Source organism: Epinephelus fuscoguttatus, linkage group LG20 (assembly GCF_011397635.1).
Source record: "Epinephelus fuscoguttatus linkage group LG20, E.fuscoguttatus.final_Chr_v1".
Taxonomy (NCBI): domain Eukaryota; kingdom Metazoa; phylum Chordata; class Actinopteri; order Perciformes; family Serranidae; genus Epinephelus; species Epinephelus fuscoguttatus.
In genome coordinates this window covers 32245968-32271914 of record NC_064771.1, presented here as the reverse complement: position 1 = coordinate 32271914, position 25947 = coordinate 32245968, and the positions used below count along the sequence as shown (strand labels likewise).

General features: G+C 41.2%; 1 protein-coding gene across 1 annotated transcript; it reads right to left on the bottom strand.

Moving 5' to 3' along the window:
• Window positions 1–8211: 8211 nt before the first annotated feature.
• meox1 (mesenchyme homeobox 1) lies at window positions 8212–22550 on the bottom strand. The gene is made up of 3 exons (XM_049564471.1): window positions 21226–22550; window positions 15411–15583; window positions 8212–9270 (listed from the first exon to the last, which is right to left on the bottom strand). The coding sequence occupies exons 1-3, from the start codon at window positions 21719–21721 to the stop codon at window positions 9148–9150; spliced, it is 792 nt and encodes a 263-aa protein (XP_049420428.1). The 5' UTR covers window positions 21722–22550; the 3' UTR covers window positions 8212–9147.
• Between the last annotated feature and the right edge of the window lie 3397 nt (window positions 22551–25947).

Genomic DNA, 25947 nt, shown 5'->3' with positions numbered 1-25947 from the left:
AGAAATAGATTTGCAGGTGGCCTAAAATAACAATAAGGATGAAAAGAAAGAGAGGATGTGTGTGTCCACTGCTCCCAGCGACTGGATGAAGGATCACAGAGAGGAGGGCAGAGCGTAGGGCCAGGAAGACGGGAGGACAGTCTCGTTACATTAAGTTTCTCCTGGGTCCATTACACTTGACAAAACCCAGTTTACTTTTGTCTTCTGCTGCCGACGGCGAGGTGAGACGGACATGTTCAGGACAGACTCCTACTGTCAAATTTAAAAAGATGAGAATTAACAAGAGGCAGAGCTAAAGAGTTTCCAGTGGAGCCTTCCCAAGGTCACGTTGAGGAGTTAAAAGTTTTTGCTCTCACACACCAACCCTCCCCTTCCTCCCTCAGACACCCCCACATTATTGTCCTATAATGATGTTATCTTAACTCTCACTATCTCACATTTTCACAGCGGTGTCCTTCCATATCAGCCTGTCGGAGTCTTTGATGTGACCAACGAGCTGCTGTCTATGAACACAGTAACAGTGTGCAGATGGAGCTCAGGGAGCAGGGCGCACAGGCCCCAGTAGGAGAAGGACATGCTTTAATTTCTACGGCCGCCTCTTGTAGAGCTGACCTTCACACCTCCGGCGATCCATCAAGATCTTTTGCCGCCAAGAGCAGCTGGAGCCGAAGCAGGACGCTGGGTTTTCAAAATAAATGTATGGTGAAAGAGCAGGTGAAGGTACACGTGTACTTCAGATGTAAAAGGATGATGTAAAGAAGATGATACTAACAACACGTCGCCTCCTCACTTTCGCTTTTCAGTTTTCATTCACAAACTCTGAAAACAAAAAAGTTGAGAAAACAACTTTAAAGGCAACTTAAACACATTTCTTCTTTTTTTTCCCAGTACATAAGTTCTGTGGAGTTTTAATCTTTTGTCCAAATAATGTTCTTCAAGGTTTCTATAAATCTAATGGTGTCTCAAATAGCATACTTCCGTAAGTACACTTATGTTGTGTTCACACCGGGTGCGAGTGAAAACATTTGCGCAAGTAAATTACATGTAAAGTCAATATTAAGACACAATTAGGTGTAAATTCCAGTGGGGCAGTGCAATGGACACCATGGACACGACGTGAATGCAAAGAAATATCTGAATTAAGTGGTGTGAATGAAGCAAGTAGTATGATTTTGCATCATACTACTATTTGCTAAAGTTGAAAAATCTGAAATCTGTGCCCCAACAGCCAATCAGCACTGAGATCATCCGGGAACATATGAGGCTGAGGATGTTCCGGTGGAAGTCAATTCATCGTTCAAGTTCAAGTTTGGTGAAGTTTTAATCTTTTGTCCAAATAATGTACTTCAAGGTTTCTATATTTGTAATGGTGTGTCTCAAATCGGACACTTGCGTTAGTACACTTATGTAAACATTTCGCACAGGTGAATTACATGTTAAGTCAATATAAAGAGTTGAACTTCAGCGACGAATTTGCGCTGCGACAGCCAATCAGCGTTGAGATTCACCAGTAACATATAACGCTGAGACCGTAGCAACGGAAGTTCAATCATCGTTCAAGTTCTGTAAAGTCTTAATCTTTTGTCAAAATAATGTTCTTTATTTCTAATGGTGTGTTTTAAAAATCGGATACTTCTGTTAGTACACTTATGTTGTGTTCAGACCAGGCGCAAATAAAACAATTCACGCAAGTGGATTACATGTAAAGTAAATGTAAAGACGAGATTAGCCACGAATTCCCGCCAGGCAGTGTGATGGAAGTGATATGAATGACACGAATAAAGTGGTGCGAATGTTGCGAGTAGCGCAATTTTGCATCATACGCTTATTCACAAGAGTTGAAATATCTGAACTTCAGCAACCAATTCACGCAGCGATAGCCAATCAGCATTGAGATCCTCTGGGGATGTACGATGCTGACATACTGGTGGAAGTTCATTCATCGATTCAGTGATTTCACGCACCTATGACGAGATATTTGTGCATATAAAGCAAGTCAACATAAAATATTCTAGCATTTAAAATTGTGCGAGTAATGTGATGCAAATTTTTGGTTTGGTGTGATCACATTACATGTATTACACTGAATACTTGCTTCAGGCATGACTGCTGAGTAAATCATAACACTTAAGTAAACTGCTATTTGAACTAATGATTAAAAGTTCTGAAATGTTTCTTAATGTAACATTAGAGTATAACAGATGTGCTTACATTTATGTTATTGAAAGAATATATAAAGAAGCAAATAAGGTGCAATTGATGGGATAACACTCGTGCATTTTCTTCTTCTTTTCACAGTCACAACACAAATTGGTTAAATTGTTGCAAATAAAAACTGCTGTATTAAGTTGGTGCGTTTTTTTCCAAAATATAAAGAAACAGAGGCTAAAATAGAGCTAACTCACAAACTCACACTGCACCATTAATCTTAGTGTTATCACGGTGAGAACTCAAAACGTGTGAATCCCAAAAGAAAAATGACAGAATACATTAAAATGAGCTTGTTTTGTTGCTGTTTTTTTAACTACAATTTGTTTTATGTCCCATTAACATAACTGTTATACAGTAGCCCTTAAACACTGATATACCTTCAACATATGTGTAGATACACAGGCAAACAGCTATTTTAAATTGCATAAAAACTGTCTTAGAATATGTACAGTGTCACACACATGCAGAAGAACAGCATTTATAAATGTCAAATCAAGTTGCAGTGACTAGAAGTACACTTTAAAAATAAAATATCACATGTAATGTTTAAAAACTCACCAAACCTTTATTGCTTATGATGCATTTGGGTGATGTGGAATTATATATAGTAAGATGAATCACAGTAACCACCTGTATATAGACTGTTGTGTCAACTACAATATGTCTGAATGCTCTGAGGTTGCACCACATTTGTCATTAACACTGTCTCATCCAGATGAATCATTCACAACTGGAAATGCTGTAAAAATGGAAATGCAGCTGCTCGTGTAATGTCCTCAAACGCAACATTTTTAGCGTTGTGCCGGTGACGTGGTCTGCCTCACAGCCTGCTGCTTTAATCGAGCATTTGGCCGAACACTCTGGTAATCTGTGCTTCTAGAGGCAATGCCTTCCGTATGCTGACAGAATATTCCTGTTGAGCGCCGACGGTGAAGTCACGGCCTGCTTCCAACTCTGACGAATGTTTTCTTATTGCTCTTTGCCCACAGAGAAGCTTGTATTCAAAGGAGAGGAGTTATTTCAAGAATGTTTCCTGCAGCTGAATCTGCGTTTATAATCACAGCTCGGGAGATATTACTGGGACTGAGTCCTTATTTTTGGTGGCTGCCACAGACATGTGTTGCCTCAGCTTCTATTTCTAAATCAACTCATCCTGAATCAACAAAAATAGAAAATCAAAGCTGTCGGTGGGGTTGGGAAAGTGAAAGGGAAACCTATGTTCTCTTGGCATGGTCCAACATCCCACAATCACAATACCACCAATTAAATCTAATCCATAAATTTGGCCACCCCAGCGCCTTTAAATGGAACCTCTATGGTGGAAGAACAACATTCCAGTTTCATTAGTTTACACTGCTGATATTAATACTATCATTACAGTTGGACATGGTTTATTTTGACTACTATTACCACTAATACAATAATAGACCCTAATAGAGGCTGAGCGAGGGGGGAAACGGGCACAGGATCCACTTGGAGTTATTCCACCCCCAGCAGCTGCAGCGGGGGCCCACAGAGGTCAGACGTACAGTAACACTTGACCTCGGCTCTGTGTGTGTGCGTGGAACAACCATCCCACCCTCCCGCCAGCTCTGGGTCCCTGCAGACCAGCAGAAAGGGCAGTAACCTCTGAAGGCTTTGTTTGGTTGGCCGGAGCCTGAGCATAGGCCCACCATTGTAAGTCTAGGGACTCCTATGCTCGAGCTCTTGTTTTCTTTGGGAAGCAGGAAATTGGATGACTGGCTACCTGCTACAACAACATCCTGTACTTGAGAAGCCGTCTTTTCACCCATACCCACCTATTATTTCCCTTTTCCATCATACGCAAGTGGTCAGCCAGCAAGAGTTTTTTTCTTCTTCTTCTTCTTCTGGTCCTGGGGGCCCCGTGCGTGGGCTTGTCTAAGTTCCACTCAGGTTGAGATCAAATTGGCCCCATCCAGATGCTTCCGTTGAAAATAGTGTGCCGGGGCCAAATGCTTTTTGGAGCCTGGCTCCACCTTGTCAGGTTAATGGTCCTTTGTGAGCAGACTGGAATGACAGTGATGGTGAATGTTCCCATTCAAACACACAAATCTACTTGCAGCTCTGTCAGTGCTTGTCAGGTCACGTCAGACCAATCAGAGTGATCTGCGTGGGTCTGCAGGAGAACGCTCGCCATTAGGAAAACATTCTTATGGATTACGCCGCTACAGACAGGATCTAGAGGGGCGTTGATGAGAGCTGATTCTGATCTGACCTCGGGGATATCCGACCTCCATGTGAGATATTAATGAAGATAATCACGGCATCATCGGAAGGGATTTTGTGTTAAGTTTGCTCTGTCGCAGGAGCTCTCACTGAACACCCATTTTACACATTAAGACTGCGTAATCCCTCCTGATAAGATTTTGTCGCTGCGACCCCCAGACAGGAAGATTTCACTTAAAGATATACTGTGCAGGATTTTTCTAAAAAAAAAAAAAAAAAAAAAACACACCAAAAAAATCCTTCTCAATCATCACTTATGACCCACTCTGAGTGTGTGGTGGTGCAGAGACCCTGCCCGCTGCCCGTATGGTCTTATTTTGCTGTGTTCTGGGTGTTTATGGGCTGCAACCTTTGGACAGCAGCAGGTGAGGTCAGGACTTTATAAGAAAAAAAAATAATTCAACAATTTCTACAATCAGGTTTCCACCTCACCATCTGCCTCGCCAATATCCCATCTCCAACAAATTTATAAGCATGGGACAAAACTTCTCCCATCAAGTCTGTTTTTAAAGATCACAGCTTTTGTGTGGGAAGTGATGAACGCATCTTTAAAGCCTCGTTTTGTGCGTAAACCCAACAGCGTGTGTATAAAGTAAAGAGAGTTGCCTATTTACATATCCAGAAGATACAGAGCAACATTAGCATTAATTTAGAATTGTGTTCCTAGTCACCTGATGAATTTAAGTCCAATATTTACTCTCTTTTAGCTCTGTTTTTGGTCTCCAGCAGAGGGTTTTCCTCCCATTTCCTGAGGGCCGCTAAATGCTCCACTACAGCCCCGTTTCCATCAAACACTTTCAGTATGGTACCTTTGGAACCAACAGTAACCCTTCAGACATGGTACCTAGACGCTGGTGTTTCCACCACAAACAGTCCTCTTAAATGTGGGCGGGGTTGTTGTCACTCACTGCTCCGTCCAGCACTCACTGTATTTCCTCCTTTATCAGTCTGCACCTGGTTTATCGTCCACAGAACGAGGCTGCAAGCCGACATTTTCAGCCTCTCTCCATGGGGTATTTAAAAATAGCGGGTTTGTGCATTTAGTCCTTCTCAGGCAAGCTCAGGGGTTTAGTGTTGCTGGAGCCCACAGGAACGACACTCCACCATGCTTTTTTTTTTATTTCCCCGAGTGAGGATTAGAATATATGCAGTTCACATAACCTGGTCAAAATTTTTAAATGTTTTAAGATCCACTCATTACTTAAAAGTGTCTGTCATCCAATAGAGACAATAAAAACTAAAGTGATGGTCAAAGTTGTCACAGTGAAATTTAAGGTGTGTTGATGGATTTACGTTTTCACCTCATGCATTGAGTAACATTACAAGTTAACGCTCCACCTTAAAAGTTGCCATCAGTTATTTTTTTTCTCACAACAGCTGCTGCAAGAGCAACAAAACATCGTTTATTTTTATAATTATAGTTTACTTATTTATGTAAAAGCTCTGAGCAGAGTGACTGTCCTCTACTGACCAATCAGACTGCAGTGTTCACAGCTCCACCTTTTAGCACCAGATCTGTGTGCTAGGTACCCCAACAGAGGGGGGACCAAACATGGGGACAGTACAGAACGGTTCCATTGGTACCATCCACAACTTTTCACAGTGGAAACAGAAAAAAAAAGTGTACCGAACTGAACCGTACCGTACTGCTTGGTGCAAACAGGGCTTTATGGTCATCAGTTTGTCCCTAACTGTGACTGTGTGCTGTTTGCTGCTGAGCATGTTTTGTACATTGGGTTCATCAGAGCTTTTTCCCTGAAACCAGCTGTCTGCTTCTGCTAAAAACAAACACAGTACTCACCTCCCTGGGCTCTCTATGGTCCCACAGAAGGTTTATCAAATGGTGTTAAGGAGAGTCTAGGGCCTAAAAAATTAAAGGATATCAGTGTAAACAGACCGAACTAAACACAGAAAAAAAAGGTTATAAAATGTCTGGAAAACTGTGCAGCATTGTTCAAGTGCCTTATTTCCATTTGTAGGCTCATGAAAATCCGCACACTATAGTCACTAGACTAAACACTTAAATGAATGATGATGTATGATTAATACATACATATGTAAGCACTAAGCTCTTTTCTGATGCTGCTAATAATGTCCTGCTAGTGTTACTATGTTGTTCTCTATGGAAATATGTCACTTCTGCCTGTTGTGCTTTTAGATAATGTATGTCCTTTTATATTGCATCAATTTTCATCAAGTTTCATCACTGAATCACACATTTGACGATCATTATATACTTGTGACTTAAAAAATCATGTTGAAATCATTTTTTGTTGATGTGTTGCACTGTTCCTTTTTCTTTTTGTGTCATTTTCAATTGTTTTTGTTTGTTTGTTTTTTGTGCTTTGTTGTATTTTAGGTCGTCTTGTATAACATTTTGACCGAGAGACTACAGATGAAAAATAGCATTTTGGCTAATTCTGGCATTTTTTATACCAATTATCAATAATCAATTTTCACCGTCTCTTTTTAAATAACTAAACTGAAAACTAAACGGTTGTCAGTTTAAAGGATGAGCAAGTTAGCACAACTTTTCCTTTAATTATGCCTACAAAGCTGATTGGCTGGTTGCTTAACCAACCAGGGAACTAGCAACATACAATTTTAACACCAGACCGGTGCAAAACAGAGCCGCAACTATTAATCGTTAAGTTAAATGGTAAACGGACTGTTCTTACGTCCGCTTTTACATCTGGAACCTCCTGCCTACAACGGGCTTGAGATGCGCCCTGGTCGAGGACTTGGCTCAGATTCTGGGAGTTACTCTCTTATCCTGAAGCCTCCTTAAGGAATCTGATGCCATTTGATTCGGAGGTAGGAACCACTTGCGACTAGACTTGCACCGATTTATCGGCAGTGCTTGGAATCGGGCCGGTTTTCACGTGATCGGCCATGACCTGCGACCGACCGGTCAATCTAAAATATGCCGATTTAAAACGCCGGTCAAATTCAAATTCAAGGGAAAATGTTTCTTAACCTGTGTCACTGCTTTTGTTTGTTTGTTTGAGATGATTATTGAAAGCTGGTTGTAACTTGGTTAAAATGTTTTAATAAAGCAAAGATAGAAAATATTGCAGTATATTGTGCACTGTAAAGTGGTTTGAAAAAAAAAGGAAATCGGAATTGGCCGTCCAAACACTGCAAAATCGGTATCAGCCCAAAAAATTGTAATCGGTGCAAGTCTACTTGCGACCCCATGCCTTTGCTGATGTCGACCCCAGCATTCAAACCCTAACTCTCCACATGGAAGACGAGTGCTCTAACCACTACACTACACGTCACAATCACCCATTCACACACAGGTGGCCGAGCCTGTACAAGGTGCCACCTGCTACTCAGTAACCATTCACACACTCTCACAACACACTGATGGAACAGCCATCAGGAGCAATTTTGGGGTTGAGTATCTTGCCCAAGGATACTTTGATGTGGACTGGAGGAGCTGGGGATTGAACCCGTCCTACCTCTGAACAACAACTACTGTCAATTATTAAATTAATTGTAAACAAAAAAAAAAAATCAAAATTAATTTCTGCTTTTTAAATGTGAGTATTTCCTCTTTTTTTTTTTTTTTTTACTCCTCTGTAACAGTAAACTGAGTATCTTTAGGATGTGGACTGAACAAGAGATTTGAGGACATCATATTGAGCATTGGAAAACACTGACATTTTTCAAGATTTTGTTTTTACATTTTATCAACCAAACAACTAATTTATTAATTGAGATAATAATCAACAGATTATTCAAAATTGAAAATAACCATTACTTGCGGCCCTTGTCAGAATACTCTAAAAAACGTGGGATATGGAAGGCATATCTCTGGAACCTGACAGAAATACTGACATGCACGTACACAAACACACTCACACAAATTATTGCCTATGATGTCAGCTGCCAACATCAGAAACAAATGGGAGCAAACTTCTCCTCAGTCATTTTCTGAACCATTGTATTGTCTGACCAAAGGAGCAACACGTGATGAAACCATCGGCCAAGAATACAGACACAGTTCCTACCGTCCAATCATAACTCAATTGTTGCGGGTGGAAGAAATTATCAAGATATTTTTTCCCATTTTGCAGCAGATGATTTATTCTATTTGCAGAAACAGGCAACATCTGTGTTTTATCAATAACATCCAACGTGTATAAAAAAAGAATAGTAAAAAAAAAAAGCTTGACAGATTAAAAAAAAACCAAAACTATATTCTAGGAAAAAGAAACTGACAAAATGAAAAAAAAATCATCTGATTCGGAGGCACTTATGGCTTGGCAACACTTGTGCCGTCTGAGTTTTCCCAGGTGGTTGTAGTCAAGCGTCAAAGGCCATGATTACAATACTGGAACCAACGGGGATGCTCTCAAACACAATCACATCACGGTCTGATATGTCGTCACTGGCCTCAGAGCTTCTGTCTGGACTCTGTCACTGAAATGCAGTGACCATAAGAATCATCTCTAATATTTAATGCAACAAGAGGCGGCCTCTGGACCAGAATACTTATCAAGATCAAAATGCAGTTCATGGTGGACGTAAATCAACTATTTACAACAACATAGCAGATGCTCGCTGATTAAAAAGAGTCCCGTTTGATTCCTGCAGCTTTCCAGAGAAATGAAGGTTGCATTGTGCTGCGTCGGCGTCCAGTCGACTCCCAGTCTCTCTTTTCATATGCCGGCCGCCTTCTGTTCATTCAGAGCTGGGCGAGGCGGCCGAATCTATGTCGTCATTTTCCAGGTCGTTTGGTGAAGACGACTGTCCACCCTTCACTCTCTTCCACTTCATCCTCCTGTTCTGAAACCAAACTTTCACCTGTTGGACAGAAATAAAGCAAATCATTCATTATAAGTGGCATTAAATTAAGAATGTACAAATATTGTTGAGGTAAATTTGCTCCAACAAATTGCCTCTTGGTGTCCTCCCTAAATGCTGACAATACACTAGAGGACTTTTATAAGACTTGTAAAGTCTGGCACCCCCAAACATTTGAAGACAATATGAGTTTTTAGTCACACGATAACATTTTGCAAACACTGGGGATCTTGCAGGGTCACTGTTTGACTATTCCTAAGACTATAACCAGATTCCTTTTGAGATTATTTCCCATCCTGCTCCGGGTGGAAAATATCACACCAAACTCCCTTTAAGGAATATGACATATTAACGATTCCTAAAGTGTCCACAAAAATACATAACTCTAGAAACACAAGATAAAAAAGCATCATCGTCCGCATAAAATTTTTTGGAATAGGTTTGATTTTCTGCGCTTTTCGCATCCATCAGAGCCTTTAGAGACGTTTGACCAAGAGTCTGTAAAGAAAATGTGGAGGTAGGACACATCTGCAACAAGACATAATTTCATAACTCAGCAAGGTTTCTGTGCGTGACGATTTTTTTGAGTGGCGAATTAAAAAAGCACATCCAGGAAAAAACCTTTCTCACTAAAATAAGTGCTGGTTGGTTGGTCAGATATGCACTGAATTAAACACACTCTGTTCACTCCAAGACTCCACCAGTTTCTCCTTGTCCACAGCGAGAACTGAGAGCCAAGACTTGTTCACATTCTTGCTTCTCCCCAGAGTCCCCTCCACGTTTACTGTCTACCTGGTTTGCTGCTTCCTGTTTGGTGCCGGAGAGAGCACAGCTATTGGGTGTGGACAATGTTCACACACTGAACATTGGTTTTTGGCAATCAAAAAAAATGTATCTGCTGATTTATAGACGTGTCTTTCCCAACGTAAATCTATGGGAACAAGTCTTTTTACAGCCATTGGCATCAGGTGGCGGACTTGGGAGCTGTGATTCCACTGTTTGGCCACTATGAAATTTTGTCGGACTGTCAAAGTAACTAACTTAAGACGGCTTTGACCACCTTGTGCCAAACAATCAAGATCACAGGGGTGCACCAAGTATGGTAAAACTGCGACAGAATTATAGCTCGAAAAGTCGTTTGGTGTGAGGCTGGCATAAGATAATGTTGTCAAATAATTTACAGGTGGATCAACAGAAAATTAATCTGCAACTATTTTAAGAATCTACTAATCCTAAATTATTTTCTAAGCAAATTGCCAAAAATCTCATCACACCACTGTCAATTTTGCCATGCAGTAGTCTTTTGTTTTTTATTGTTTAGATTTTTACTTCTATTCTAGTTTTATATGCATCTAATTATTCATTTTTGCTTTTTCTATTTATTTGTATTTATTTCTGTCTTTGTGCTGCTGCAACAATCAAATTTCCTCCCCGGGGATCAATAAACGTTTTTTTAATCCCATAAAATATCCTAAAAACAGTGAAAACAAATCACATTTGTTCAGAATCCAAATTTTTTCAAATCAAATTGATTGTTTTGTCTTATTTTCTACCATAAAAATCTAGTAAGCAAAGTATTTTAGAAGCAAGCAACCTTTATTGATCCCTGGGGAGGAAATTTGATTGTTGCTGGAGCACAAAGACAGAAATAAGCACAGAAAAATAGAGAAAGCAAAAGAAAAATTAATAATTAGATGTACATTGGAATAGAATAAGAATAGAAGTAAAAATATAAACAATAAAAAAGCAATCAAAGACAAGTGCAAGGCCAAACTGAGAGTGGTGTGATGTGATGAGTGGCAGCAAAGTCAGCAGCAAGGTAAAATGTATATGTACACCAAAACATTGGGCAACTAATGCAGCTCTACTTTATACAGCAATTAATATGACCATGTCAGTGCTCAGCATGAGGAGTTAAAACTATCTGTAACTTTCACACAGTTTTTGTGCAGATTTTTTTTCACCAGATTTGAACCTGTAACAGGATCACTGTGGCTTTTCTTTCCATTTGGCAATTTTTAGCTAAATTTACAACATGGTCAGCAGAAAAATAGACAAATAATCCCCCACAAATCTCCCAGCGCTGTATATAAATGGGCTCAGTTTGCACTGGCCTTGCAATGAGCATTTATTGTCAGAACAAAGTGCTCAGTTCTGGCTCAGAAACCCTCTGCGAATGCAGGCAGAGAGTATCGTATAGACGGCGGGTCAAAAGAGTCAACGATCAGGATGTCGGCCTACACAGGATGTGAGTTTACAGCGTGGATGCTGCTCATCTGTGTCACTGTTCTGAATGATATCATGCTTTGACTGTGCGGCCAAGAACAGCAGCAGAAACACACCTCCTGAAAATTACAGGGAAAATACGGCAGATAAACATTAGAGGGGTGAACACTTGTTAACCGTGACTGAGAACATTCACTCAGGATTTTATAAACTCATAAAATATAGTCACTGTGGTTTATAACACTCGGACAAGCCAGTCAAAATAAATATGATACATTAATTCAACACGGTCGCGAGGCTCCATGCCGAACTAAACGTGAAGCTTGAGTGACTGACTTCTGACTGCCTCACACTTGATGTATTCAACATTCCTGAACACTTAAATTTTGAACAATGAGTCACTAATACTTGATTTATTTTTAATAGAAGTTATTTTCTAGAACAGCTGGGCTCTGTAGATTTTAGCAAATGTTACTATAACAGCAGTAAATAATGTCTTTGTTGTAGGCATGTCACTGTACCAGAAATTTGGCAGTCAATACTAATACCAGTAAAATTCTACGATTCTCAAAACCCATTTTGATACAACGGTAAAAAACAAAAACAAAACCATAAATCCATTGTACTTAAACATTCACTAATAACTACCAGGTCTATTTAAATGTTGTTATTAATCCTTGATGATCAGCCTCAGGCACAAAGTAAAGTCTGTGTGGGTTCATGAGACTTTGTGGGCGAGGAAACATATTCATATATAGCCTACAGTATAACATTTCTCTTCCATTGTTGTTGTTGGTCTTTCATGCTGGTAGGCGTTCTTCTTCTTCATTTGGCATTTAAAGGCAGACTAGAACACTGGTAGGCATAATGGTGGAGATTCTGTCATCCATCCATTCATTCATTCATTTTCCGTAACCACTTATCCTGCTGGGGGTCACTGAGGGCTGCAGCCTATTCCAGCTGACACTGGGCGAGAGGCGGGGTACACCCTGGACAGGTCACCAGACTATCACAGGGCTGACACTTAAGACCCTTTTACACTGCCAGATTTTCCGCGAACGTTGAGCTGTTTTGCCGGCAAGCTGCGAGCATTTAGACACACAGAGCTGGATTGGTGAGTTGATCCGAGGCACCCAATTTTCCGCCTCGTAGGTTAGTCATACTGGAGGAACCTTTTTGGTTTAAAAAGAATGAGGCGCCCTTCCGCAACGGGAGGGGCTGTTGATGACTTGTGGGAGGAGCTGCTGATGACGCCGCACGTGTGACCCATTGGCGGTGGATAAACAGGAAACGGCTGATAGCAGGAATTAGCGAGCAGCTAGTAGCAAGAGGGAAACGCAAACCTGACAGACACTGTAAAGATGAGCAACTGGGGAGACAAGGAATTGCGCGCCCTCCTTGTCCTCGCAAATGAAGAGGCCATTAACTGTCAGATGACGGGGACGGTGAAGAACGGGCCAACTTACGAGAGAATCACCGAAGGACTGACCAGCCGCGGCTTCCCTCCCACGTCACTGTTTACGTCAGACACTGAGCTACACGTTTTGTTACTTGCTCACGCCCCCATTGCCCCGAAAAAGGCACATTCTGTATAAACAAAAGTAGGTAGGTGGCATTTTGCTGCACTCCCTGATTTTGTTTTGATACTGCCAATGCTGAAAGAAGACTGATTGGGCTTTCCTGCAAATTTGCACAATTCCTATTTCCTATTCCTAAAAGAACAATAGAGACAGACAACCATTCACACTCACATTCACACCTACGGACAATTGAGAGTCACCAATTAACCTGCATGTCTTTGGACTGTGGGAGGAAGCTGGAGCACCTGGAGGAAACCAACGCTGACACGTGGAGAACATGCAAACTCCAACGATCTTAAAACGACAACAAATTAGACACATCATAAGAACCGATACTTGGGTACCAACTTGATGCCAAAATTCTGGAAATGTCCCGAAATTAATTTTTCTCACGTCCTGTAGGTACTTGGTATTCTTCCAGACCTGATGGGGCAGCAGTTATGCTTACAAGTAATCTTAAATGCTACATCTTAGGCAACTGGACTTGAGTTTCTAGAAGACATTTCAGGTGAAGAATCCCCAGTACCTACAGAACACAAGAAAAAAGGAATCTGGCACGTTTTCAGAATTTTGGCAGTTTTTTAGAGTCATGATTTTCACCGGATGGCAACGACAGGTTAAAAACGGAGATCGTACAAAGTGTTAAAATTAAATCAAACTTTAAGATGACTGTAGCAGCTTGAGGAATAAGAATTTCGGGTCAAGGAAGTTTTGGGTGACCTCTGCACATCCCACTCATCACCCCACCCCGACTCTGGGACTCAAATGAATCTGTTCCCACATCCTGCAGCCTCTTCGGCTCCGAGTTCTCCTGCTCATCGAGGCTGATTGAAAGGACGGCCAAACGCCAAAGCATGTAGGATGAGTTGGAAAAGGCCGACGAGTTGCAGTGGGAGCTCTGAGTGAAGATGGAACCCGGCTGTGTGAGTGCGTCTGTCTCTACAAGTGTGTGTGTGTGTGTGTTCCAGAGGTCTGTGAAATAGATTTAAGCAGCAGACGGCAGTATGTGTGGTCACTGTGGCACCGTGGCCTCATTAGGTGGAGCTGGGACACCGCGCCTGACAGGCAGACTGCTGGGGTTTGATCCAGCAGCATCGACACATGTTCGCCCGATTTCATCCCGTCTGGAGCTGCCGCCCACTCATTAAAGCTGCGTGACATTCTGCTGCAACCACAGGATGACAAGTACCGTGGAAAAAAACTGTTCATTATAATCTAAATGCATCTATGTGTGTGCATTATTATTATTATATGGTGGAGGGAGATTTAGAATTCTGCTGATGCTGTCCACTTAAATACGTGATGATCGGACCTTGTTGGAAGATTTATATGTTGTATTTATTAAGATGTTTTTTGTCCCTGAAAATTAAGCTGATTGATTTTCTGTTGTTTTTTTTTTGCTGATAATTTCGTAGGGAATTTTACCTCTGGAGAAAACTCATGGAAGCTGATCATTCTGCATTCAAGAAAAAACTAAACATTTAATTTTAGAGACACATTTCTTACCATATCTTTTAGTATCTTTAACATAAACCTTTCTACTAGATTTTGTATTTTTTGGCAGTGATTCAGACACTGTTCCCCCAGTTTAAGGCATGTACATTTAAGAGTTTTTAAGACTTCTTCAGAGCCACTCAAAATGATATGTAGACCAAGTTTTCAACAAGAGAAGACAAAAAAATGTTGCTCAGTGTTTCTCACTGTGCATGTCGGATTCCACTGCTTCAATTCCCATCATCCAGAAATTGAAAAACCTTTTGCATAAAATACATCAAGCCTCATATGCACTGCCTTGTACCGGTTTCAGGTTAAACAACCAATTTAAACTGAATCTGCCGTTCACCGTGTCATCCAGGGAACAGTGACAGCGAGCTAACAGACAGTGGATCGTCTGCTCTGAGCGTCCCAGCTGGAAACAAAATATGAGTGTTGTTGGTTTCACTGTCCTGCATGATGTTAATGTGATTTTTTTTTTTTTTTTTAAATAAAAAAGATGTTATCAATTATTATGAGATTTTACAATCCAATACCAAAAAAATAAAAAAAAATAAATAAAAGCACAACAAAAATAAATACATTTTTGAAAAATAAAATAACATAAAATAAAATCCTACTTCTCATGTCTTAGCAGTTTTAAGACATTTAAAAGGCTGGTTCAAGACCTTTTCACACCAGTTAAGGCCTTAATGTTACATCAATAAATTCACTGCCTTTAAAGGATTCTCGATTCTCGAACTAAAAGTTCAAACTCTCATGTGACTGAGATCTGAATGTTGAGTAATATGGAGTGATAGTAATCTAGTTATTATCCAATGTGAGGGAGAGGTGGTGTACCTGTCTCTCTGTGAGGTCCAGGTTGACGGCGATCTCGTAGCGGCGGAGCCTGGTCAGGTAGTTGTGGTGGGTGAACTCAGCCTCCAGCTCCCTCAGCTGCTCCTTGGTGAACGCTGTGCGCTCTTTCCGGGCCTTACAGCTGGAGTCCACCTTAAAACTGGACTCCTGGATATCTGGAGGGAGACGGAAAGGGCATAAATTTGGTCCAGGTTGAGGTTTGTGTTTGCTACAAAAAATATATTCTTAGCATTACTTTAGAGGGCATACTTTTCACACCACATTTGTTTTAAATAGGGAGAAAAATGAAATGTTTCTAAAGGTAGATACGACACATTTTGATCCTGGTTAACAAGTTCTCCTTGACTCTTTGTGTAAAAGGGAGCCTGTTGGTTTCTCATTGTGATTCGACCACTTGACAAACACCCCCTCTATTTTCACTTTAGTCACAGCTAATCTGATCTGAATTAGCTCTCCAGTCACTTTGGGACCAGCCTCCAGCTGACTATTAAACAGACCTTAAGGACCTCTCCAACCAACAAACCACAACTCCAAAGACCCTTTAGTGGGAGGCCCCTCATATAGTAAACACCAAAAGCAGCACTTTAAAAAGAGACCACCCTGACCTGAGCTCTTGAGTCCTGTTCACCTGCAGCGTGTCTGCAGCCAGTACTCATGCACACTTCATTTCTACACTAGTGTGCATGTATTTTTAGATTTGTTTGTTTACACATTGATGCGTTTGAAACACATTCAATCATGGCGTGTGTGATAGCAGGACGGCGCAGGGCAGGGCCCACCAAACCAGCCACAGAGGGACTGAGTTAGCAGAGGAATGCAGCGGAACATCGTTAAAGCCTCTAACAAAAGAACAAAGGTGCGGATGTGTCCAGGTCTGACTGCTGCGTGGGTGTGTGTGTGTCCCTCCGGAGCACTCGGAGGGGGGGGGGGATTCACATTAACTCATCTCGACATGACAGCAAATACATCAGGAAAAAGCCGGAGATATCTCTATGAATGTAGCGGTTAGTTGTAAGGGGCGAAAATCAGTGGTTGTCCAAACTTTTGTGCTGAGATTTATAGAACTTCCTGTCTTCATATTTCCGAGGAAATGGATGAATTTTAAACCTCATTTAGCAGGATAAATAAAAAGAAGGCTGGTTGATTTAACTTTCAGTAAAACCTCTCTGGTGTATTAAAGGGAGAGAGTTTGCAGTAATAATTGAGCACTGGTAGCGACACTAGCAGCTGATGTAATCTCTAGAAAATGGTTCTAATTTGTCAAAGTGAGAAGTTTTGCTCGCTGCTTGCCAGAGAAGCAGGCCAGAAAGTGAAATGGTCTGCTGTACCTGGGCCAGATGAGACTGGGCAGACTAGGACATGTGCGTGTGTGTGCATGTGTGTACGTGTGTGCTGGATGCTAAAAAACCTTCCTATTGTTGTTGAAGTGTCATTAATGACGCGCTGCCCTGAGTGCACCGACGCTGCCCGGTCGCGTCAGCTCTGGTCTGGAGCTGTGTCAAGCAGGTTTGGTTAGACTGAACACCTGGCAGGGGCACACACACACTGGCTCTCACTAAACAGGCCCCCAATAAATATCCTGCACAGCCAGAGACCGTAAACTTGCAGGGGGAAGGCTTCTGCACCCAGCAGGGTCCCAAAGACAAACAGCATTTGGTGCCTTTTTGGGTGGATGGTGCAGCAGCAGTTTGTCTTCATCAGGACTGAATTAAAGCCGCTGTAAATTTAGTGATTGTTTTAAATCAGAAACCCCAGGTGAAAATTACAGGTGTGACAGATCGCATAATTTGTGGGTGTAAAAGTAAGGGCCAGGACTTCACTATGAGTTAGGATGTTTTATCGGTAAAACTTTTATTCAAACCTCCTTATCCATGATTTGTGAGCTGTGATTAATTAATAAATGGGCTTTAACCATTGGTGTAGATTTTAGGAGGGCGGCAGGGGGTACGTCCCCCCTCAATAAAAAACATGAACTTAGCAGAATACTTTTATTTTGACAAAATTAAAGACATTCACACCTAAAATTGATGCATAAAAATTTGCCAGAATGCAAGAAATTAAATCAAATTAAATTGCTTGATGCTAAGAAGACCCCCAAACCATTTCCTATATGTCCCCCCAGTGTTACACTGCAACACATTATAAAGCATGTGTCAGCAGGTATATGCATATAGAAAAGAATAGAGAGAACTCATCCCGAAAGGGTCTCATCTTAGATTATCCATCCCTGGTGCTTCCTAGTGTGTTTATTATGAATGTATTATTTTACCTGTATTTATATTTAATTACTGTTGTTATCATCATTATTGTTTTCTTTCCACTGTTATCTTTTATTATGTACTGACTGTCTTATCTGGTTTTGTAAAGTGTCCGTGGGTGATTTAAAAGATTCATAATATTATTATAAAAGGATATTTTGAAGTGTTTATTAATGTGTACAGAAGGGTCATGTATGCTTGACAACATATATTATATATATAATCAATTGTCCACTTTTGAATACTTTTAAATCCATCTTTGAATTATCTGTGCTTGTGTACAACCGGTTAATAAATGCTTAATAACAAACTGTTGGGATTTGTTTATGTGTGTATTCATGCAGCTAATATTATTATACATTAATCAAGTGTTTATACACACTTATGGATGCTTTGTAAGAGGAGTTATAATTTGTGATAAATTTATTAATAAATTATTAAGATTATAGACAGCAAAATGATCTGTATTTAACAAAAAAATCCTTGTTTTTGATTACACTGTGTCATTAACAATTTATTAAGTTATATATTCTGCTTGTAAATGTTAGGTAGTAGAGGTGGGAGCCACCAGAGGCCCAACGATACGATATTATCACGATACTTCAGTCATGATACAATATTACTGTGATGTTAAAAGTTTGGTGATATGCTGAGTATTGCGATTCACTACCTTACCACTTATTACCTTCAAATTATGTCCCCAAAAGAAAACTTTGTCGACTTCTGTTTGTTCATCACACTTTTTATTGCAGCAACATGTGTGACTGTAAAAGTGACTAATTTTATTATTCGAGTAGGTCTCCAAAAGTTTAACTCATATTTGTATTATTTATGTGATTAAAAAATGCCATGTATCGATACAATGTTGGCACACAAAATATAGCAATGCTATGCTGTATCGATTTTTAGCAAATGGGCAGTGTACTCAACTGTGGGCCAAATCTGGGCCATGATAAGCTGACTAGAGGTCGGCTGACCATTTTGCAATTTACAATGATTCCTGCTCCTTTTCAGTCATGTAATGTATATTATTATTTTTTGATTGTGATTTTGCTGTACGTGGACATGAGCGGAACAAATAAATGAAATGAAAACTGGGAATTTTTGGGGACTTCAAATGTAAATAAGCTGCAAAATTGAATTAAAAAAGCATGAAAATGTGAGTTTGTTCATAAAAAAGTGCCAAGTATAATAGTAGTAGTATAATTTATTAATTAATGTTTGCTTATTAACTGGCTCCTGGCCTCCTGTCATTTTGCAACAGTGGCCCCTGGGCAAAGCAAGTTGAGTATCACTGTGGTAGAGGGTTAAAATGAAGTGTAACTGTCTGATTTTATGATAAAACAGAACTTTTTTCCCAGTTGATATAAACTGAGGACAAACCCTTAATTTATCAGAACCTATACACGATCAATAATAGCAATAAAAATAGTAATAATGTTAGATTTTCTTACAGTAGCTTGTTTATTTGCTGTCTTATAGACAGAATTATTAGTCAAACTTTGGATTAAAGTTGATGTCAGACTCCAGTTTAAGGTTCAGAAACACTTGAGCAGCTCCACATCTCCATATCCGTATAAATACACAAGCAGACTGTACAGCAGCTCCGTCTGTACTGCGAAAGCCTTCGGGGCATTTTCCTAATATATGCTCCTCTACCAGCTCGTCAATACAAGACTGACTGAAAGGCTCTTTTCTGAAACCAAGAACTGATGTAGTGGTCAGACATGTTGCACGCACTCAGTGGGAGATTGTGTTACGGCTTAACGACAGGAAAATGTCAATGGATAAGAATGTAAAAAGTGGGCTCACAGGCAAAGTGATTTTACCAGACGTGGTCTGGCATGTTTTCAGTGTAGTGAGTGGAGGTTACAATAAGGTAAGAAGGGGAGGGGGTCTGTACTCCCCCCACCATCCCCTTCAATTAGGCTGCTGCAGACGTTTAAGTCTTGTAGGTTTTCCAGATAATTACCCGTGCTCTTTATATATATCGCATTTGTTACGTTTGGACGAAAAAGATGATCATGATGACGCACTTGATGACAAGATCTGAAGTGTTGCTGTGTGATGGAGCAAACTCCACCCATCTGGATTAAAGTAAACACTCAGATTAAGCCACACTATAACTAAATCTCATTCTAAATATGTCAAAAAAAAAAAAAAATCTTTCAAAGTTTCGCTGGAAGCTACACGACAGTACAAATATCCAGTATTTATTTCTTATTAGGTGCAGAGGTCTCGTTGCATAAATCATCATCTTCGTGAGGGAAACATTTTCTTCCCGAGTTTAGAAAAACGGTTTTCACAGATGAACTGTGAATGTTCCAGATGTGCTGGACGTGGCTTTATTTTGATTCTGCACATTAAAACTTTTACACCTTTAGATTCAGTTTAAATATAAACACTGACTTAGAGTCTGTCGCCCTCGTTGTTACGTGTGAAACTTTTAGGAATTAGTTCGTCATGGGTATCAGTTACTGTTGCTTCCTATTAGCAAGTGTGAAATATGATAGGGGGGAATAAAAAAGCAGTATAATCCAAAAGCATACACTGATTGTATTTCAATGCTTCCAGCACGACCCTGAGCATATATAAGGATATGTGAGGATACATGAACTCATTTTTTTGTGGCAAAAAGTTCTTTTCACAGAGGCAATGCTGGAAATAGAATCTTATTTTGGCTCACTGGTGTTTGGTGAAGCAGCTGAAAAGTAGTTTTACATGATCACTTCTTTTCTCTTTGACAATTTTAAGCAAAAAAGTTGTGAATTTACCAACATTTTTTCCCGATTCACAAAAAACTGCAGCAGGATTGTGCACTAATTTCACTTTAGAGACTTCTATCTACAATAAACAATAATCAAAAACAGCTTGAAGCACCTGTGATGCTTTAAAACCACTTTTCCTCCACTGAAGCCTGATGTCATTTTTTTAGCATCGTCCCGAACGCCGCCGCTACTGTTATAAAACAATGGTCTATTTCCAACGGATACAGGAGCGCAATCAAACGCTCACATGTCCCATTAATCATTCCAGCCTTTTGAACAATCAGAGGATGTAACTGCTACTTCAAGTTTGTCTTGAACACAAAAGTCTTGTCACCTACTCACCTTTCACATAGCAATCTGGTGAGCGTGCTGCGGTAAGATGTGGTGAGGAAATAAGAGGGAGAATTTGTGTCAGTGCCAGCTATGATACAAGGCACGGAAGAAATTCTTAACCTTGACATACTTGAGCTTTAAATGGAGCAACAATGGCACCTGTGTGCAGAGGGCTGGCAGGAAAAATATGGGTTTGCTATCGACTTTGAAGAGTTTTCCCTGGCGTATTCCCATCCTCATCTTTTCTTTGGATTTTCTCTACCATATGCACCAGTGTACGGCTGGAAAACAGAAATGCGCACTATCATTTTTAACACTCCCATATGTGCATTTTATGACTATGACTTTTCCTTTTCTGAGCCTCCTGTAATGAGTTTTTGGATGCTCTTCTTCCCCTATAAAACCAGCACAACCCAGCTGACTCCCACCCTGACTCACCTGTGACATCTCTCTTCCTCTTATTGGAGCTCTTCTTGTCCGAGTCGGCCGACGCCACGCTCTGAGGTGAGTATTCTCCCTCCAGGCACCCTGGCACGGCCCCTGGAAGCCTGTCTCCCCCTACACTGTCCAGCTCAGGCCCTGCGCCACCGCCTACCGCTACGGGGGCGACGACAGGCGGGCAGGCCTCGGGCGCTCTCACCCGCGTCTCACAGGGGTTGAACTGCCAGTCGGCTCTCTGGTAACCCCCCTGGCTCTCTTGGTACAGTCTGTCGTCGCGGGGGAAGGCTGCGTGTGGCGCGGTCGGCACCAGGCAGGAGCTGGAGAAGTCCGTGTAGGCCAGGAAGTCGGGTTTCTGGTGGAGGGAGAACGGGGCCTGCTGGTAGGGCGATTGCAGGTTGGCTCCCGGGACCCCTGAGTGAGGGTTCCTCATGCAGCCCCAGATCGGGCTGCTGGGGTGGGCGCTCCGCATGCAGCTGCTGGCTGGCTGATCCATGGTGAGTAAAAACACTTCACACAATCTTGATTAATGTCTGATTACGAGTCTTTTCCTTGCAGAGGAGCTGGAAACCCCCCTCAGAAAGTCAGTTAGTCAGTTAGGTCTGGAAATCTGTCATCCACTGCAGCTGACTAAATGCACATCATCGTCTCACTGCATCCACCTCAGGAATACTCACTTCTGTCAGAGGCTGTTGACTCTTCCACAGCCCCCCAAAACGCGCGAGGATAGACGCCTTCCTGTGACGGCGTGTTTCCCTCTCTCTCTGGGAGTGTGTGTGACGTCCTTTGGAGCCTCTGGTCCTGACACACTCTCACACACTCTCCCTCTGTCTTGCTCTCACACACCCTCTCTTCTCCCTGACTGGCTTGTGGCTCGGCGGGAGAGCTGCATCCGCAACTGCATGACTCCCCTCCTCGGGCTGGCTGTTTTCACAACTCTTCTAAGGCATTCTTGACAAGTGAGCCCTCCTCCTTTTTAAACATATAGGTGGGAAAGAGTGGCAAGTTTATGGAGTGTAACGTGAGATTGCAGAGGAGGAGCCCTGCCGGCCACATGTTGGTAGTACCCTCCAACCAACCCTGCCTCATCAACTATTAATCACGGGGGAAATTTTATATGCACATCTAATGGGCTTTCCAGACGTGGGGCTTTTTAAAGGGACACTGTCTGTAAAATATAAAGCGAGCACCCACCCACATGAGAGCTGGGGACCCCGACTTATTTCAGCTCCTTAGCGCTTTCTGACACCCAATTTAGTTTCTTTTTTTGACACCCTTTAGAGGAAAGTTAACCCTAACCCTTTCCCGCCGCAGCCCTGATCCCCGCCCGTCCTCGCCAATCTGAAAACTCCTTTTTTCTTTCCCCCTTTTTATGACTCTGTGTGTGTGTGTGTGTGTGAACGCTGCACACCCAAATCCACCTGGCGGGCTTTAACTTTGAGGTGATAGAGGGACCGGATTTGATATTGGCTGTGCAGGCGCTCACACCTCTTGAGGTTTTCTCACTTTAGTCAAACACAATATGAAATTTCAGAGCCATATTTCAAAAACACAAGCTAATATTTTCTCTTCGCAAACACTGCGCCTGAGGAAATGTGCTATTTTCTTTTATATGTTCCTGCTTATTACATCTCAGATATTAAGCAGCAGGGGCAATAGTGTGTGACAGCGATCGCATGTAGATTAACCACATTTGGATCTACAGAGAGGTGATTATTCAATTTTCTGATCACTGATTTTTTTAAATCTGTGCAGGCTACTCATGATAGAAGCCACTTCCCCATGAAGTAATGTCTCTAATACCATTAAAACCTTTTTTTGGCTTAACCAGAATTTGGACTCGGTGTCAGCGTATCCGTTACCCAGTAAACCCACTGAACCACATTTTACAGAAATGCAGTTTTTCTTCATACTGCTCATTTTTGTGAGTTGAGGTTTGCCTTCCTCTCGTGTGTCCTCACTTTGCTCCTGACCTCTCAGACAGGAGGGGAGGAGGATCGGACCTCCGACAAGAGGAGAAGGAGAGACGGCAAGATTTGGAGATAGAGATCATTCGAGAAGAAAGACGGAGAAATACTGAGATCAAGAGTACACCTTAAAGAAAAGGAGATCTTGTTTTGTGTAAAAATTTCATAGCCAGAAACAACGAGAAATAGCAAATTGCCCTAAAAAAAAAAGTAGGTACATTTTTTTTATAAAGCAGCACATACAAAGTGCAAAAGGATAAAAGTTTAAAAGAACAAAAGATGTGTTCAAACAGGAGAAAAATAAAACAAAAAGCAGCTTTAATGACCCTGTATCTGACCTTCTTGTGTACACACTGCATTCAGCTGCCACAGAAACCATTCAAGAAAAACAGAGGAGGAAAAAACCCAGAGATAGATAAATAAAAAGATCCAAACATCCACTCCAGCACAAGACAAAAGAGGCCAAGAATGAAATCAAATTAAGCTAAAGCACACTGAACTAGGAGTGGACGCAACGAAAGAAAAAAACTCAGAGAGAAGGGAGAGTGTTTGAGGTCACACACTAAAACCTTTCCATTTACCCAGCGAATTGTTGAGCCATGAAGCATCCCCTCGCTTTTACTGGCAGTCTGAGCTCTGGCCGCACCGCAGGGAGCAGAGGTTACACTGCATTTGTGGTCAGAGCAGGGGCCATCTGTGTGTCAGTATAAATTAGAGTGTGTGTCTGTGTGTGTGTGCTGTGAAAATATACGTCAGTGAGAGTGTGTGTGTGTGTGTGTGTGTGTGTGCACACGTGTCTCAGGGAAAGAGATAGAGTGTTTGTGGGTATTTCTGTGGATGTAGAAGAAAGTTCCAATCAAGTTTTTGACATTATAAAAGGATAAAGACCAAAGAAAATAAACTACGGGTCTTCCCAAATATTTGGCTGTAGAGGCACAGTGACGTACTGACTATCAGCAGGGCTGGTTAGTAAACTCCTGTAGCTGCCAGGATAACAGCCAGGCAGAAACAAGCATTATATGCTCAGGATTGTACATTATTTAAATCAGTTAAGAATTGTATTTGCTATGGAAAAACATTCTCTGAGCTAACAAGCTTGCTAACAGACCATTAAACTACCTTGATCACTAACAGGACAATAAGTTCACTCTGTTAATCATACCATTGACGCCTGTCATGACTTTCCATTCCTCTTTAGCGGAGCAGTTTACACTCCAACAGAAGAGGTCAAATAAAAGTTAGCATCAAAGCTAACAAGCTACACTAGCTTCCTCCATTCAGGACTCTGTTTTCTCCATTCTCTAAAGGTCTACAGAGTCATGACGGCTGAGTGTTGCCATTGGCACAAATTGGCTCGTTGAAGTCGAACTTGACGTGATAGATTTATTCTTTTACTTACGCCCACAATGAATTCACTGATCACTCAACTGGAATGAATCATGAACTATGTAAAATAATGGACATAGCCACCATTACGTCACCCGTTGGTTTGTGCGCTCACATTTCGAAGCTTCAAGTTTGGCATTTTGGCCGTCACCATCTTGGATTTTTTGAGCCAGTAGTGACCATATTTGAACAAGAGGGTGGAGCTAACCTTAAAGCTAGCTACAACTTTGGTTAGCGTGGTGCATTTACAGTTCTACCTTAACTGTGACAATACTAATGCTAATTCTTGCTAGCTAAAAAACAGGCTTAAAACCATTAAAACAAAATGTACTTACTTGAAAAAGTGACCATCTGACTTCTTCAAGGGTTTTCCAGCACCATCGAACACGACCGAAATGTTACAGTTAAACGTTCATGTGCTGAAAACACACTGGAATTGCGACAATCTGGGGTTATGCCATGGTTACGTTACCTAACCAATGGCACCCACACCCTTAATTATGTGTAACTTTAAGCCTCAATAAAATGTAAACAGGTGAGTTAAATAAAAATTAACCCCCAGTTCAGTTGTCAAGAATGTTGACATTATCTACAGCGACCAAAACCATTTTTTCTGCCAGGCTGTAAACACGTTTACTTTTGCTATAAAGTTTGGTAATTTAACATGAGGGAACACTGACTCACTCTTGGAGCCAGCCTCAAGTGGCCATTTGAGGAACTGCAGTTTTTGGCACTTCAATGTTGGCTTCATTTTTCAAACCCAGAGGTTGCCACTTGGAAAGGACTGATTTCACCAGGAAATTTGACCGGTTTAAAAGCTGATGTAAGCAGGCCTTAAGGCCAATAATATTCGATTATTTTCATATTGTCAACAAATCCCATTAGAAGACTAAAATCAACGGTGAACTGATCCAACTAACGAGTACGGTCTGTGTATCAAAACCTGAGCCCAACTGCTGTCCAAAAACTGTTAAAAACACATCAGTGAGCCACACTATCACACTGGGTGACATGTTCCTTCATTACCATGAGCACACACACTGAAGTTAATGTTGACTCAAACCATCATACACCATCCTGCTGCTGTAAATGCTCACTAACGCACCAAATGTGTATTCATCCGCAGCTGAAAATAGTCCCTGAAAAATACAATGTTTACTCCTGTTTGAGTAACGTGTGCTTAAAACTACAGTGCCCAGCTGTTTTAAGACATCACTGAGCCGTTTATAGAAAATGAAACTTAAAATGTTTGACCAGCGTTGGAAGAATTATGTTCTCAGTAGTAAAATATGGGCTTCTGGTTGAGAGCCACAAACAGTGAAGAGAAGTCAGAGACGGACCATCATACTGCTGGTTTTGGTATTTTCCA

Bases quoted from the DNA above. Each gene is read 5' to 3' on its own strand.
- meox1 (XM_049564471.1), bottom strand. From the start codon at position 21,721: ATGGATCAGCCAGCCAGCAGCTGCATGCGGAGCGCCCACCCCAGCAGC. The intron at 15,584-21,225 runs GTGAGTCAGGGT...GTCTCCCTCCAG, and splicing joins GAGGAAGAGAGATGTCACAG to ATATCCAGGAGTCCAGTTTT. The intron at 9,271-15,410 runs GTACACCACCTC...TCTGTCCAACAG, and splicing joins TGGACCTCACAGAGAGACAG to GTGAAAGTTTGGTTTCAGAA.